Source organism: Phodopus roborovskii, unplaced genomic scaffold (assembly GCF_943737965.1).
Source record: "Phodopus roborovskii unplaced genomic scaffold, PHOROB, whole genome shotgun sequence".
Classification (NCBI taxonomy): Eukaryota; Metazoa; Chordata; class Mammalia; order Rodentia; family Cricetidae; genus Phodopus; species Phodopus roborovskii.
In genome coordinates, this window is record NW_026126434.1 from 27,076,491 (window position 1) to 27,094,521 (window position 18,031).

General features: G+C 49.4%; 2 protein-coding genes across 2 annotated transcripts in view; both read right to left on the reverse strand.

The window, feature by feature from the left end:
* The window catches only part of Brpf3 (bromodomain and PHD finger containing 3), an 84,115-nt gene that overhangs the window by 17,528 nt on the left and 48,556 nt on the right, over window positions 1-18,031 (reverse strand). The window lies entirely within an intron of this gene.
* Window positions 1-18,031, reverse strand: part of Pnpla1 (patatin like phospholipase domain containing 1) — a 28,767-nt gene that overhangs the window by 7,947 nt on the left and 2,789 nt on the right. The window contains exons 2-4 of the mRNA XM_051186592.1: window positions 3,964-4,196; window positions 1,710-1,775; window positions 365-574 (exon numbers count right to left, since the gene is read on the reverse strand). Coding sequence (XP_051042549.1) covers window positions 365-574; window positions 1,710-1,775; window positions 3,964-4,196 — 509 coding nt within the window. The remainder of the gene's footprint in view (window positions 1-364; window positions 575-1,709; window positions 1,776-3,963; window positions 4,197-18,031) is intronic.

The following is an 18,031-nucleotide window of genomic DNA, read 5'->3' on the forward strand; positions in this document are numbered from 1 at the left end:
GAACATTTTGTCTTTGCTGATCACAGACTGCCCCAGGATTTTGTTTGTCTTGAAACAGGGTGGCATGTAGCTCAGGCTAACCTCAAACTCCATAAGCAGCTAAGGATGATTTAAACTACTGATCCACCTGCCTCCATTCCCAGTACTGGGATTACAGATGGGCACCATTGTTCTAGGTTTACACCGCACTGGGATCACACCCAGAGCTTCAAGCATGGTAGGCAAGCCCTCTACCACTTAAGCTCTGTTTGTTTGTTTTTGGCAACCCTTTAAACATGGCAAAACCCTGACCCTTTGTGGGGAGAGACACAGAACCAAGGGTTCCCTCTATTCTAGGTCCCATGCCAACCCTCCTGTCTCTCACCACCAGGTCTGGGGGGAACAGCGCGTGTGTCATGCGGGTGATGTTCTCCAAGGAGAACTGGAAGGAGAAGTTGAACATTCGGAAGTCGTGGAAGATGGCAGGGCAATCTCTTGGACAGATATCCTGCTGGCTGCTGAAGGTGGAGATGGTGATAGAGTCTGTCCAGAATGCACAGGGCTGCATGCTTGTGAAGCCTCCATCAATATACCTCTGCAGGGAAGAAGACAGACGCTCCATCAGAGAGGACACGGAGGGACCAGGGCTATGGGATAGCAGGGCCACAAGACGGTCTGGGACCAGCCTTAAGGCTGAGGTTCCCAAGATAAATGAAGGGTGGTGTGGAGCAAGGTCTCTTGCTGTGTCCAAAGTGGCCTTGGGGTGTGTCACCACCGCCCGACCTGGCCTCAAAAACTTCTTTATTTTATTTTATTTTTGATTTTTTTTTTTTTAAACAGAGTTTCTCTGTGTTGATTTGGAGCCTGTCCTAGAACTCACTCTGTAGACTAGGCTGGTCTCAAAGCCACAGAGATCCACCTACCTCTGCCCCCACCCCCAGTGCTGGGATTAAAGGCGTACACCACCACTGCCCTGCAAGCTTTGAAACTTCTAATCTAAAGCTCTGACCCTGGACTCTTCTCCCTCTATTGTCCAGGTGCTGCTGGCCTCGGTGTGGTGTTCATCGCCCTGAAACTCAGGAGACCATGGCCCTCCTGCAGCTCACAGCACACCCACCTCCAACCCCTTTCTTTTGGTGGTGGGGGTGGGGACCCTGTTGGCTTCCTCACCTATGAACTGAGCAAGAGATGACCAGTACAGTAACCACTCACAGCCTCACTTTCTCCAGGGAGTCTCTGTATCCCACGGGAGCCTGAAAAAGACTTGCTGGCAGAGCATAATGTCTGAACCAGGGGATACATCCCCACTCCTCAGACTAGCCAGGAGACTGGTCACCCTGAGGCCAGCCAGAGGTGCAGAATCTTGGCCTGCCCAGATCTACTGAAGCAGAGTCCCCATTAATGTAGGACCTTACCTCAGAGTTCATCACGGGCACATGGCAGCCTGTGACCACTGGCCCAGATGGCCCTGAGGGTCTCCTCGGTCAGAGTCTCATGTCCCTGTTTTCTGGGGTCTGTATTCTGCACACTGCCTTCTGTGAGAACCTGGCAAGCCTTGGAACTCTGACTTGCTTGGACCTCTGCAGGGTGGGTGGGTCTAGAGAGGACCCTGAACCAACTAGAGGAGGCTCCCCTTAAAAGCCCAGGCATCTATCTACATTAGGAATTCTGAGTAGAAAATGTTCCTCCCATTAAGATGCCCCAGGGTCTCAGCTTACCTAATCACTTACCTCACCTCGGTATGTTGGGGGGATGAAGCCACAGTAGACAGGAACGAAGCAGCTGCAATACAGGGCCTAGGGAGAGACAGGGATGAGATACCACAGGCCCTGGAGTGGGTGGCAAGGACACACAGGTGACCCCTGACCTCTACTAGTCCCCAGTTCCTTAAAGTAAGGGTACAGGCCTGGGAAACAGTCTACATTCAATTCTCATGCTATCCTTAGTAGGGTTCTTGGTGGTGTACTGGGTTAGTCAGACCCAGTATCCTAAAGAGGGGGTGGCCTTGACATATCCAGGGTCCTCGGCTAACCTGGGGCTGTCCTGGACCAGGCCCTGGCCTCAAAGGAGGCTGAGAAACCATCTTTGGGAGTGCGCAATAGCAGACAGGTGAGGCGGGTGGGCATGGCTGCTGTGGCCCCAGAGGAGACCAGGTAGGGTGGGATGAAGGGACAGGAGTCTGGTCAAGTGGAGGACACTGGGCTGGAAGTGAGAAGTAATAGCTCACAGCAGATGTGGCCTGGTTCGGGTGTGGTCGGTCTGTGGTCTCATGGTAAGAGTGGAAGTTGGGAAAGGCTGGGAGGGAGGCAGCAGCCATGGGCGTGAGGGGCACCCCTCCAAGAGTGGAGAACTAGTCATCCAAGGGACCTGCTGCTTGTTCACCCCAACTCCAGGGCTGGGCTAGGCTTGGGGAGGCTGGGAGGTAGGCACAGGACTGGGGAGAGGAAGAGAGTGGCGACAGCAGATGGAAAGTCTCATGAAGGAAAGCTGAGCAGAGCGAAGCAAGGATCCATTCAGGGGTCATGAATTGTCACTAAAATCTATATCCAAGAGCTCGACCCTGTCACAGTGCGTGTGAACTTTGCTACGTGGGAAACCGTGGAGGGAAAATTCAACCATTTGTTTATTTACTTATTTTTGGTGTTTTTGAGACAGGGTTTCTCTGTGTAGCCTGTTTGTCCTTGAACTCATTCTGTAGATCAGGCTGACCTGGAACTCACTCTGAAGATCAGGATAGCTTCAAACTCACAGAGATTGGCCTGCCTCTGCCTCCTCAGTGCTGGGACTAAAGGCGTGCACCACTGCAGCCTGGCTTTTTATTTTTAAAGATTTATTTTATGTGTAAGAATGTTTTACCAACATTTATATTTGGGTGCAACTTGCATGCCTGGTGCCTGTGGAGGGGGGATAGATGCCCTGGAACTGGAGTTACAGATGGTTGTGAGCCACCATGTGGGCACTGGGAACTGAACCCAGGTCCTCTGGAAGAGCAGCTAGTGCTCTTTAACACTGAGCCATCTCTTCAGCCTTATTAATCCTATTAAAAAGTATTTGTTTCATGCAGAGGTGGTGCACACCTTTAATCCCAGCACGAGGAGGCAGAGACAGGCTGATTTCTGAGTTTGAGGCCAGCCTGGTCTACAGAGTGAGTTCTAGGGTAGGGTAGCCAAGGCTACACAGAGAAACCCTGTCTTAAAAAACAAAACAAAATAAAATAAAAATTATATTTATTTATGTGGGGGGGGGGGCGCACACGCCCTGTGTATGAGGCCTCATAGACATGGGGCCAGAAAAGGTCAGATCCCTTGGAATTCTCTGGAGCTAGAGTTACAGATGGTGATGAGCTGCCCAATGTGGATTTGATGACAAACTTGGGTCCTCTTCAACAACAGGTGTTCTTAAAACAGCCCCCACCTTTCTAGACAGGGTCTCCTGTAGCTCAGGCTGGCCTCAGCCTTGCTGTGTAGAGTGGGTGGACCTTCACCACCTCTGCTTATATGTGGGGTTGGTACCCAGGGCCTCCTGCAAGCTAGGCAGACACTAGCAACTGAGACAGCCCCGGCCGGCTGGTAATCCAATCTCTGTCAAGGCTCCTGAGGACAGAGTGGGGGCATAGGTACTGTTCCTCATCCTTTCTAAAACTGGGGTACACTGAGATCCAGGTCTGGAGGTCTCCGGACTGTGTGTGTGTGGGGGGGTGGTCACCACTAGGTTTCCAAAGCCCCAGATTCATCCCAGAGGGTAAAGAGGGGAAGGGGACATTGTGTAGAAGTCGCTGGGCTGGTGGCAAGCTCTGGCTGGGTGTGGGCCTCTCTGTGTTACCTCTTGGGGAACTACTTCTGGCAGAGATGCAGGCATGAAGGAAGCGAAGGGCCAGGCAACAGAGAAGGGAAGAAGGGGGAAGGCTGGGACAGAGCTGCTGCTCAGGGCTGTCCAGGTTCTCCCCCCCCCCCCCGCCCCAGGGTGGCACATCCAGGGCCTTGCCTCGATGAGTTCTTCCTTGGACGTGTACTCGGAAACCACCACGTTCTCTCCATCTGTGACTCGGGTGAGGCTTACATGCAGCTTCCCGGTAGCGAACTTGTAGGAGTCCTCGGGCAGCACGTTGTATAAAAACTGTCGCATCATCTGAACCATCTTGCAGGATGGGGACAGAGGTCCCAGGAATGACTTCTTCACCTCAGCCAGGCCCATATTCAGCACCCTGAGGTACTCCTCTGTGGAGGGGAACAGAGGGGAGACACCTTTAGCCAGCGGGGCGGGAGTAACAGGGACCTCAGCAACATCACTGTTTCACCCCACAGCTCTCAGTGATGACATCTGGGATCCAGAAACCCGGGGGACTCAGGAACAGTCCTGCCATTGTGGATAAGACAGAGCCATGAAGGAGGAATCCCAGGCCCCCACAACTAGGGACCTGGGTGTCCTGCTTCTGACCATGTGTAGCCACACAACAGAAACTTTCAGTGGCTAAAAATAATTTTCTCCCTGCAGAGTTTCCCCAGCCTCCTGTACCTGTGCCTGGGCTCTGCTACCAGGCTGTGTTTTGAGAGTCCTCTATGCGATTCCTACACTCAGAGGCCACATATCCTTGGCAAGCCTCACCCTCACTGAGTAGCAAAGGATGACCTCAAACTCTTCATTGTACTGTCCCCTCAATAGTGCTAGGATTACAGCCTATGCCACCATGCTGGTTTATACTGTGCTGGGAAGAGAAGCCAGGGTTTCATCCATGCTGGGCACGAACTCTGACAACTTAGCCATATGTGTATGTATGTGCACATACCTGTGCCCACTGAAGCTGGAAGAAGGCTCCCCTAGAGCTTGGAGCCTTCTGACATGACTGCTGGGAACTGGAGTTACGTCCTCTGCAAAAGCAGCAAGTGCTCTTAACCAACGAAATCATCTCTCCAGTCCCGAAAATATCCTTTTTTTCTTGGTGCCAGGGATTGAACTCAGGGCTCTGCACAGTTACGCCTGTGCTTGACCACCGAGCTACACCACCAGTCCTTAAATGTCTCATATGGAAAATTTTGCTTCGGAGTTAGTGTCATGAATATGTAACAGGGACTTGAGCAGTCATGAGCTCTCTGTGGTGGGAGGCAGCTAGTGGAGGTTGCATAAGCGCTTCTGTCAACAAGATCGGTGTGCGTGGGCGGGAAGGGCCAAGGCTTTCCAGCTTGGAGAGTCTGCATTCTGAGTGCCTTGCAATCCATCCATAGCAGACACACCGAGAAGGTAACTGATTTGCCAAAATCACACACAACAATTTGGAGACAAAACAAGAGGATAGTTTATTCCTGTCACATTTTATAGTTCTCAGATTATACATTACTGGCCTGATCCTGGAGACCACGATACCTAGTGTTGGAGTACCATTGTATAGATATGGAAACCGAGGCAGGGAATGTGTCTTGCCTGAAGGCAAACAGGCAGGAAATGTTAGTTTAATGTTGTTGTTTCAGTTTTTTTTTTCTGACTCCAAACTATCCCTAACACCCAGACCACATCTGCATTAAGTAGTAGGGACCCCATACTTCTCCATAAACACAAATCTCTCATGCCCCTTCCTGGGAATAGGAAGCCTGGCAATTTTCAACCTTAGCATGCTTAGGCATGAGCAAAGAGCATCTTCCCTTGAGGAGGGTGGTGGCCAGCTGGCAAGGTGTTGCTGGCAAGTGGTTACGAAGTTCAGGCCTCTGAACTGAAGTCTCATCTGGAAGACAGGTTAGAATGGAGACGTGTGCTTTGGGGAATTGGTTTCACATGGCCCAGGCTGGTCTCCAACTCACACACCATGCAGCCGATAATGACCTTAAACTCCCCATCCCCCTTCACCTAATTTCCTCAGGTGAACTGTTTCAAAACTGTTTGCTCGTTATGTATGCATGTGCCTGCACAAGTTAGCATGCACCATGTGTTTGCAGATTCCCTCAGAGGTCAGAGTGGTGATAGATCCCCTGGAACTGGAGTTACAGGTAGTTGTGAGCCCCCAGGGGACACTGGGAATCAAACCTAGGGCGACCGGGAGAGCAGCCAGTGCTTTTAACCGCTGCCATCTCTCCAGTCCTGTTTTTAAACTCATGACAGGCTGAAGGGAAGGACCTCCTCTTCAGCCCTGCTTCAGCCTGTTCTACATGTCCGGAGAATAGCTGGAGTAGCTGGAGCAGCTGGAGCAGCTGGAGCAGCTGGAGCAGCTGGAGTAGCTGGCGGTGCCAGGGGATGAGACAAGGAAATGTGCTCTGTCACAGGAAGCACACCTGATCATGTGAGAACACACACTAAACAAGTCAGATAACAGGCAGGTATGTAGCCACAAGTCTACTGCCAACCCAGTACTCAGGAGGTGGAGGCAAGAGGGTCAGGAGTTCGAGGATAGCTTGAGCTACACAACACTGCCTCAAAAACAAAACAAAACAAAAAACAAACAAACAAACAAACAAAAAACCAAAACAAAACAGAAATGCAGAAACATAGAAAGAAAAAGAAAAATCTCAGAATTCCTCTACCTAGAAATTAATGTTTGGCCTATTTCCTTAGACCATCTATTTTGTTTTCACTCTCACAGGGAGTTGTGCTATGTATCACTGAATGTACTTGAAGCTTACTTTTTAAACATAATATATGTACGTGCCTTGCCAATGAACACCTACTTATTACTGTTTACTTGTGAGTGTGTGTGGTGTGTAGATCCCTCCCTTCTCATGTGCACATAGAGGCCACGATCTCTCACTGAACCTGGAGCTCACAGTCTGCACCAGACTAGCTGGCCATGCAGCCCCGGCCGGGATCCTCTTCTCTTTGTCTCCCTGCCCCCCACACCCAGTGCCCAGTTACAAGTTCACACCACCATCCTTAGCTTGAACCCAGGTCCTCAAGCCTACACAGCAAGCTTTTTACCCACAGAACCATCCATCCCCTATCCCTGTTTTTTAGTGTATGTGTGTGAGTGTGTGTGTGTGTGTGAGTGAGTGAGTCGGTGTGAGAGTCTGTGTGTGTGTGTGTGAAATCATTCTGACCAAGGCAACACATGGAAGGAAGGGTTTGATTGGGCTTGCAGTGGAGGGATAAGAATATGTCATGACATGGGAACACGGCGTGGCAGCAAGTAGCAGAAATGGTGGCTGGGGCAGAGCAGACAGCAGAGAGAGAGCTCACTGGGAGTGGTCAGGCTTTAGAAACCTCACACCAATCCCTGTGATATGTGTCCTCCAGCAAGGCCAGCTTACACCTCCGGAACCTACCCAAAAAAACAGTTCAAACAACCTGGGACCAAGTATTCAAACATCTGGTTCTATAGGGAACATTCTCATTCAAGCCACACACACACACACACATACCACATACATACACCACATATACCACATACATACACGTACACACACAACACATACATACACACACAACATACATACATACAAATACCACACACACAGCACATACATACATACATACACACACCACACACCACATAAACACACACACCACATACATATACACACACCACATACATACACACACACACCACATACATAATACACACACACACCACATACATACATACCACGCACAGACATACATGCAGGCAAATACCCCTAAAACACAAAAAGATGAATTAAAATATATATACTAGGAGGAACAATTCACGCTAAGTTCTCTGCCCATGCCCTGGATTCTTCTTTTTAGGACAAATTCCTAGAAGTGGGAATGAGAGATCAAGGGTCTGCAAGTCTCAAGCACAAAGTGCTTTTATAACTGTGGCTTTAGAACTAGAACAGGATTCATCCCGAGTCGGTGCCCACCCACCCCATAGGGAGGGGTGTCTCAGGGATGAAAATAGTATTGACATTTCCTGGGTCCTTACATCTGAAAACGGTTCAGTCTGGGAATCAGCTGTACACCACCCAGACACACAGCCAGGGATGGAGGGGGAGGCTGTCTGGTTTCTCTCAGCCTGGCATTTGGTTCAAAATTCATCCTTGCTGCTCAGTGTTGGTCCTCGGGGACAGACTGTCTCTCCCTCGTCTGGCGCTCATTTTCTATCTGCCTGGTGATGGGAAGACAGAGGGACAGCTAACCCTGACAAGTCTCCTGTGGTGGAGAATCAAGCACCCGCAGGTGTGATGGTTCACGCCTGTCACCCCAGAGCTCAAGAGGCACAAGCAGGAGGACTGCTTCTAAGGCCAAAGTGAATATGCTGTACGCAGCGAGTTTTCCAGCCGTGCTCACATGGTGAGACCCTGTCTCAGACGATGAAAGAGAGAGAGAGAAAGAGAGAGAGGTTTTTCAGTGTAGCTCTGCTATCTTGGAACTCTGTCTCAAAACAGAGTTTTGTTCAAAAAACAAAAAAACAAAACAAGACAATAACAAAAAACAACAACAAACCCCCTAATGTGTTGAGTTATGAGACAGTTTGAAAGCTACCTGCATACAGAATGCACTCAGTATTGGAGTTGCCAGGAATTGCCCAAATGGTCAGGCACCAGGCTCCCACTGAACATGGCCTTCCCTGTATCCTTACTAGATGTAACAAAGCGGGGGCTGGTGAGATGGCTCGGTGCTTAAGAGAACTGGCTGTTCTTCCAGAGGTCCCAGATTCCATACCCAGCACCCATATGGTAGCTCACAACCATCTGGAATCTCTGTTCCAGTGTATCTGACGCCCCCTCCTGGCCTCCATGGGCAGTTCCCATGTGTGGTGCACAGACACACATGCAGACAAAACACCCATACAGGTGAAAATCCATACATTTACAATAAAATAAATTAAAATACAGGGGCACAGTATAAGCATGACTGAGAAGGTGTGCTCACAGAGTGTCAAGGCACAGGGCCAATCTGGCAACATGCCTCTTTTATGGGGAAAAGCTACAGGATTAGCTTGAAAAAACTTGGGGGCTAGAAAAATCACTGAAGGGGAAGATAAAAAGATAATTTGATGCACGTGTATGTTATTTTATTAAGTGGGAAATATTTACCCCCTTCCCAGGAGCAAAGAGGTCTTACTAATCCTCAGTATTCCACACAGTGTCTGGAATCCAGGCAGACACTATTAACTGAATGCATACATAGATAATGAATGAATTAGTGAACTCCAGAAATCAAAAAGGGACATTGAGGCCCAAAGAGATGAATAACTATTCAAGATGACTCAGAGTTAAAACTTAGGTCTGTCTTCCTTTCCCCACACAGAGGAGTAGAGGCACTGGAGATAGACCCTTTAAGTGGCTGGATCCTTTCCTGGGTGTGCAAGAATTAGGCCTGCTGTGTGGGATGGATCTAGGGTGGAGGATGGGGTTGCGCACACATACTCATGCACCCAGTTTCAGTGGATTGGTAACCTAGCAACTGCCTCCATCCTAGCCAATCACAGTTGGCCAGGCAGCTCTCCCTTCTATTGAGATGACTGCTCAGGGGAAGATGAGGTGAGGTGGTCTCTGGGGAGGCATGGGTGAGCAAATTCCCAGCGAAGTCCTAGCAAGGTTCCTAATCCCTGCAAGGGGAACCTGCAGACCTGAGACTCCTGTCTGGCTCTAAACTGCAGGCAGAAATCCCAGCTGTGTTTTCCCATGGGTCTATCCTGACTACCTAACCACATTCTAATAATAACTGCTATTATTGTCTTAATGAAAGCAGTTCACCCAAACAGGCTTTTCCATCTCTAGTCTGTTTTTCTTCACACTGACAGCTGGACCTTAGGGGCGGTGACCCTGGTTTATGCAACACACTGAAGAGGCATTTTGCTTTAAAGCTACCCTGCTACTGATAGAAAGCCCGTGGGGACGCTCTGGTACTGCCAATTTTCAGCCAGAGGAGACTTCATTCCAGGCAAATCTAAAGTGGAAATTTAGTATATAAAACAACTAACTAAACGCGTGGCTTGTGAGGGTTGAAGCCGATCGGTCTTGAAGCCTGTGAGACTGCCTGGTGCCATCTTAGGCAGGGAACCCTTCAAAATTCCTGGAAATGGATGTTAAGATCCTGGGTCAAAAATCCTAGATGCAGGGAGGGTGGCTCAGGGGATGAAATGCTTGCCAGGAAGCCATGGGATCCCCAGTTTGGTCCCTAGAACAGCACAAAAGCTGAGTGTACTGATGGATGCACATGGAAGCCCAGTGCTGGGCAGGGCTCAGCTAGGCCCCTGAGGCTCACTAGCCAGCCAGTCAAGCCTCATTGGAGAGCCCCAGGTCCCAAATGGATGGCTCTTGAGGAAAGGCATCTGAGGTTGACTTCTGACACCCCCCAGGTTCATGTGTACCCGCACACATATGACCACACACATACATGCACACAGATGCATGTAAACCAGCACACATAGGACCACACACAGGTGCACACAGATGCATGTGCACTGGCACACATGACACACACACAGGTGCACACAGATGCATGTGCACCTGCACACATATGACACACACACACAGAGGTGCATGTGCACCATCACACTATGCACTGATAGGCAGTTCCTTACCCACAAATACCAGCCCAGACCCCATTTGTCTCTTTTTACAGGTAGGAATTCCAGCCCAGGATAAAGTTGAAGTTGAGTAGATGAGTGGATGGACAGATGGGTGTCTAAGTGTGTTGGTGGGTTGATGGATAAATGAGTGATGGGTGGGATGAATGGGTGGGTGGACAAAAGTTGGTAGACACACACTCCAATCCGCACACCGCATGTGAGCAGGATTAGACTTTATAGGAAAATGTACAGCCTTCTACCTCTGCTCTGGACGTACTCAGGCAGAAGCAAAAGCTCTGACCTGTTCAGCACTTATGACAAAGTGAGGCAAAAGCATCAATTTCTGGGTGGTGACAACCCACTGAGCAGACCCCTTCCTAACCTCACCCTTCCAGAAAACTGAGTTTAAAAGCTTATATTGGGGCAGCAAGACTGCTTAGCAGGTAAAGACACCTGACATTAAGAGTTGGATCTCCAGGACCCAGGACCCATTCAGTGAAAGAAGAGAAGAGATGCCTACAAGTTGTCCTCTGATACAGGCACACACATACAAATGTAATTTTTAAAAATCCTGCCTAGTAGAATTTTTTTAAAGTTTATACTGACATGAGACAGGAATCTGAATGAATTAGGGTAGTGCCAGAACAGGGGTGAGGGCAATGGGCAGATTGCAGACCGGAGGGGAGGGGGAGCTGGGAAAGAGGGCATTTGTGCCTCAGGAGAACGAATCTCCAGGGAGCAGCAAATCAGGTGAGTCTAGGCGTGGGGCTCAGTGCAGGCACTGCCCAGGCCTCTGTAAGCCCAGGCCAGCACAGACATCTCTCTTCAGCCAACACAGCCTTATGACCTGGTGAAGCTCCAGCCCCAGCTCGGTGTCAGGCAGGGGGTGCTTTCCCTATTCTTTTTCTTTTTGGTGGTGCTGGGGTTGGAATTGGGGCCTCATGTACTCTAGACAAACACCCTGCCACTTCATGTCACCAAGAAACAGTCATTGCCAAGACTGCTCCCCATCGTCTCCTGTTCCTCAGCCATTGGATCTCCATTCCTTGCCTACATGTGGGGCCTCCTGAAAGCAAGTCCACATTTCCCAGCCTCAGCCTCCTTTGCTACCAGGCAAGGCCATGTGACTAAGTTCTGATCCACAAGATGAGTGTCACCCCCAAGTCCTACCCCAGGGTAGAGGAGTGTGTCTGCCTCCTCTTCTGACTAGATGTGGACATGGACACTGCACGAGACAACACCTGTGTGTACCTTAATGGCGCTTTCACACTCTTGGGAATGCCACACAGACCTCAGGGGACCTAGAACCCAAGATATAGAGCAGCCCTCTTCTGCCACCTCCAATCAATACAGCTCTTCCTGGGTTTCCAGAAGGCTCCAGAGCTCTGACTCCAAGAGGCACCATGCCAACAGGGAGGCCGAGACTGTCATACAGTCACACGATGGCCAGATAACATCTGGAACCAGAGTGGAGGGGGCTGGGAAGAGAGTGGATCTTGGAATCAGACCAGCGTTGGCCTGAAACCTTTTCCCTTCTTGCTAAACTCCATCCAGAAAGGCCCTGGAGTGAGTCACCCAACTGCAGAGACTTCTGCAGCTCCTGTTCTTGGGGTTGGAAAAGCTGCGACCCTGATCAGCATTCAATGATTCTCAGCTCTGCCGATACCTATCTGAAAGCAGGCTAGGAGCAGCAAGAACTGAGTGCCTGGTCATGCTGTGCTGAGGATGGAACTCATCTCCAGCCCTACAGGCCTTCTGCAGTAACAAAGCAATGTGAGGGCTGAGGTGGCATGCCTTGGCCTTTGCTGCAATCAAATAGTGAGGACATGAGGGCTTGTAACATCATCCTGTAAACGTGCTCAATCTTCCATGTTAAAACACTTCTTTAAATGACAGGTATGTTCGCAGATGCACTCTTCACCATAGCTCAAAGTAAAATTAACCCAGAAGTCCATCATCAAATGAATGGATAAATAGATACGCCACATCTGCCCAGTAGAATGTTATCCATCCAACCATTAAAAGAGCATGCCACATCATGCTGAGGGAAAGAAGGCCGGATGTAAATTAGTACATACATTACATGTCTCCTTTATGTTAAATGTGGAGAATCATGTTCTGTTAAATGTGCTCATCTGAAGAGATGAAAGTGGATACAACGGCCTCTGGGGACTTGAGGGAGCAGAGGAACTGAGGAGAAGCTTCCTTTGGGGGTAATTAGAGCGTTCTGAGATTGACTGTGGGGCTTGTTGCATAACTGATAAACCAAACAAACGTTAAGTGGGGGTGAGCTGCACGGTAAGTAAACTACGTGTCAGTAAAGCTAAAGGCTTTGCTTGTTATTGGGGGTGGGTGGTAAAAGGAAAAAAGAAAAACGTCCCTGCTGTAGACTTTGGGCAACACAGGCAGCTTCTCGAAGGAGGGCAAGCTGGGTTTGTGCTGAAGGACAGTGCCTTAGCCATGGGCAGCCTTCTGTATTGTGGCTCAGAGAGAGGAAGTAGGTGTAAATACAGCCTGCACTGCTGCAGGGAAGTTATTATTCATTCAGACTGATGTAACATGGCACCAGACCTTAGCACAACTGACTCCATGACCTGAGTACTATTTGTGCTGTAAAACTCCACAGCAACCATCGGCCAAAACTAAAACAAAAACCTAATCCACCAAACTTCATAGTTCTGGGAAGGTCTCTAAATGTACTAACATTGCCTTTTGGCTTCTGTAGCTCGGCTACTGACTAACTGTTCTTGTTAACTGAAGTATGTCAACCCAGAACATGGTTTTTGTGCTTAGAAGCTCACCCTGAGAAAGGCCCAGGGTTACACTACAGTGTAGTCCCCAGCTGACTAAAAAGGACTTTATTGGCCTAAACCCAGGTCTGAGCAGTCTTCTCTGTTGAACACCCCACAACACAGTCTCCAAAAAGCCAGGCTGACTGCAAATGCACTATGGAGCAGAGGCTATCTTTGAACTCCGTGATCATCCTGCCTCCAATCCTGGGGCTATAGGCGCGTTACACCATACCAAGATTTTCTCTTACTTTTTCTTTCTGTAAACTGGGTCATAACATCAAGGCACACGTCTTTCTTCCTTTTACATTGGTGGTGGGGGAGGGTCACAGGACTGCTCCTGGGGGGGTGTGTCTCTACTACCAAGTCCTTCTGGAGGTAGAATTCTGGTCATCAGGCTCAGCAGGACACACCTTTCCGGGATGAGTCACCTCTCCAGCCCAGCTCATCTTTCTTACTGTGGTTTTGACTCAATGATGTCAGTTATAGGTCAGTAAGGCAGGGGACACCAAGGCGGCCACCAGCTGGGTGGCCAGCAGCCCTCTGGGCCTTCCCAAAGCCAATCGTTCCCTTTCCTCAGCTTGACCTTTCCCACCTGAAAAGCCCTTGTGAACTGAAGCTGTGATGTCAGCTGGCCTGTGCCAGCCATCTTCTGGACATACAGGTTTCTCCACTCTGTCACTCTGCCCTCCCACATCCTTGCTTGAGGCCTCAAACCCTGCCCAGCCAGGTCTCTGCTGGCCCCACCCCTCCTTGCCTTGGAAGCACCAGCCGCTCCCTCAGGCAATCCTGACTGGAAGGGCTGGCCTCACTGTCTTTCTAGGAGCCAGGTGGCATTTCCTTTCCTGTTAGAACTACAAAGAGGCAAGCCGGCGTGGTGAGACTGTGGTCCCAGAACTTGGGAGGTGCAGACAGGAGGAGCTTAAGTTCAAGGCCAGCCTTGGCTACATAGAGGCCAGCCTGGCCTACATGAGACCCTGTCTCAAGGAGAGTGTGAAAGAGGGAAGGAAGCACAGACAGTAGGACAGACAGAAGGAGGGAAGGCTTGGTCTTTTGGGGTGGAAGTTCTTCCTTTAGAAGCAGTTGAAGTGGGTGGGGCTGCCAGACTACTTTATACTTCACTAAGAAAAAGAAATTATTTGGGGGGCCTGGAGAGATGGCTCAGTGGTTAAGAACACTGCCTGTTCTTCCAGAGGACCCAGGTTCAATTCCCAGGGCCCACATGGCTGTGTGTAACTACTATTCCAGGGGATCCAATACCATCACACAGACATATGTGCAGGCAAAACACCAATGTACATAAAATGCAAATAAACTTTCAAAAATAAATCATTTTTGGTTTGGTGAGGTGGGATTTCATGTGTAAAGGCTCTTGGTGCTAAGCCCAAAGTCCTGAGTTTGATTCCTAGAACCAACCTGGTAGGAAGGATAGACAACTAAAAGCTGTCCTCTGACCTCCACAGGTATGCCATGGTGTAACCAAACCCACCCACCCACACACTAAAGGGATGAATAAATGCAATTTAAAATACACTATAAAGAAATTATTTTCAAACCGGGCAGTGCTGACGCACACCTTTAATCCCAGCACTGGGAAGACAGAGACAGGCAGGTCTCTGTGAGTTCGAGGCCAGCCTGATCTACAAAGCTACAAAGAGAAAACCTGTCTCAAAAAAAAAAAAATACAATTATTTTCAAAATACAGGAAATACGACTCTATGAGAAAGTGCCCCACTTATGGCCACATCAGAAATTCTGGAACCCCGCTGGTTGTCATGGAGACTGCCTCTCCTCAAATAAACTGAATCGCGAATGGTGACGTCATCAGAGATCAGGCAGGGTGTTAAGTGCTTTTGGGAGCTCTTCAAACAGGGTGAGACAAACCCGATCGTAAGGTGGGCCCTCTGCTTCCCCTGTTTCCCCTGCTTCCCCAGGCATGAAGCAGTGTCTGGTCAGAGAAACCCTGGGTGAAAGCAGCTTTGAGCAGAGAAGTGTGGCTGGGCTTAATAACCACAAACAAACAAACAAAAACCAGGGCACCAGTGGGCTGGCTCAGCAGGTAAGGATGCTTGCTGCCAAGCCTGGTGGCCTGAGTTTGATCCTCAAGACCATGGGGAGCAGACGAAGTACTGGGTGAACAAAGCACTAAATGTGTGCTGTTGGCCTGGGCACCGCCATGTCAAGGACCCAAAGCCTCAGCCATACAGGAATGGCATAGCCTTCTCTAGTTTAGTGTGTGCAAAAATGTCCACCATAACTTGCTCCTCCTGGCATATCCAGCCTGCACACTGCCTCCCTGCAAAGACACGATTAACTTAACCTGTCCTTGTCCAGCTGTATACAATAACCTGCCTCCCTGTCCAGCTGTATATAATAACCTGCCTCCCTGTCCAGCTGTGTGTAATAACCTGCCTCCCTGTCCAGCTGTATGTAATAACCCTGCCTCCCTGTCCAGCTGTATGTAATAACCTGCCTCCCTGTCCAGCTGTGTGTAATAACCTGCCTCCCTGTCCAGCTGTATGTAATAACCCTGCCTCCCTGTCCAGCTGTATGTAATAACCTGCCTCCTGGTTTATCTATGCAATTGCTCTGCCTCTGTGTTCAACTGTATATAGCAAACACACTGAGATTGCAAGATGCCGAGGTTTCTCCATCAGAAAGTCCAGCCCACACTATCCTAGCCCCTTCTGTCTGTGCATGTCTGTCGTTTCTTCATTCCCTTGATGCCCCTAGTCAGGGTCTGAGGACCCAAGCTGTGCAAGGACACCGCAGAAGGAGAGAACCAACTCCTGAAAGTTGTCCTCTGACCACATGCTCACCCTGGCACTTGTGTGCCTGCACATGATCACACACTCATTTATGCACGTACATATATGCTACAGATGATAAATACATGCAAAAAAGGTAATTTCAAGCCAGGCAGTGGTGGAGCATGCCTTTAATCCCAGCACTCGGGAGGCAGAGGCAGGCAGATCTCTATGAGTTTGAGGCCAGCCTGGTCTACAGAGTGAGTTCTAGGACAGCCAGGACTACACAGAGAAACTCTATCTCAAAACAAACAAAGTAATTTCAAACAGGAACAGATCTCCAGTTATACACAGTGATTACACATAAAATAAAGGTAACGAACGCACTTTTACAGCTTCGGGATGCCTGCCAAATCCCTGAGATCAAGAGCAGCAGGGAAAACCCTCAGACCCTCCTATGTTACTGCTGAGCCACCAGGAGATGCAATGGGAAGGAAATCCCCTCCCAGCAGTAAAAACCATAAGAGCCTTAGAAATAAATCTAGTACAGGAGGCTGAGGCAGGAGATTCACCATGAGTTCCAGGCTAGCCTGGTCTACAGGGTAAGACAATACCAAAAGAAAACAAAAACTCTTAAATCTATAAACCTGATAAATGATACTCAGTGTCTTTATTACAGCACATAATGAGTACAGAGATGCGTTATATTTATCACGGGAAGGTATAATTTCAGATACAATCTCAGCTTTTCATGTTAGACCGAGGAAATGGGATGAGAATAACTGAGGCACAGTTTGAAGGGAAAAAGAGGAGGAGGGGGGAGGAGGGAGGAAGAGGAGGAGGGAAGCAATTCCGTGGGCACCAGACAGGCACGTGGCGTACAGACATACATGCAGGCCAAACTCCCACATCCATAAAAATAAAAGTAAATGCAGGACATGGTGGCACATGTGTGCACGTACATGCTTGAAACTGCCACAGGAGAGGCAGAGACAGGAGGGCTCCTGGGGCTCCCTGCCCAGACTCTAGTCTAATTGGTGAGTTCCAGGCCACTGAGAGACCAACTCAGTGGAGGCAGACAGTGTTTCGGTGTGTCACACCCGAGCCTGTCCTCTGGCCTCCACATGTGGGAACAGACAGACACACACACTCCTGTGTGTTTCTAGGGATTAAACTGTGCAGTCACTTCAGTGACTCCTCTAACATAGAACCCATGACAGAACGGCTTGCAGGCATTATGAGCGAGCCAGACAGCCAGCAGCCTGCTCACTGCAGCACTGTTTACAAGCATAGCACTCGGGGAGTCCATCAACAAAGCAAGAGCAGGGGTCTGGTGTTACTGGCACATGAAGACTTGGGTCCAGGCCCCCACTGAGCGAGCTTCTGATAATGAGTTCACACCCTAGTCCTTCTGTACATAAAATGCTCTCCCCAGGGTATTTCTTCCTTCCTTCCTTCCTTCCTTCCTTCCTTCCTTCCTTCCTTCCTTCCCTTCCCTTCCTGTCTTCCTTCCTCCCTTCTTCTCCTCCCTCCCTTTATTCCTTCCTTCTTTCCTTCCTTTCTTTACAAAGTTTTCTTTGTTTTTGGTGTTTTGTTTTGATACACAGTCTCTCTACATAGCCCTGGCTGGTCCTAGAACTCTACATAGACCAGGCTGCCCAGGCCCATGATATTTTCTACCCCATCCTCTCACTGCATCAGGTCTGTGTAAAAGCTCTCCCTCCCCCATTGCTAACCTTCAGCCACAAAGACAGCATCCCACGGGAGCGCCATCCCACCACAGGAGGGATCAGCATGCATGGGAGCAGTGTCCACGGGAGCACACCCCCACGTGAGCAGCGTCCACAGGAGCAGAGCATTCAGCGTCCACGGGAACAGCATTCATGGGAGTCCACTCTACTCAATGGCGGCATGGTTTAAGGCATTAAAGTGTTCACTCTGGCCAGATTAGGTTCAGGTTGTGCCTTCCCAAGCACTGTTTGTATCACCTCAGGCAAGTTGTATAAGTGTCTGTGACTCAGTTTCTCCTTTGTGTCATGGGAGGTAATAATAGTTTT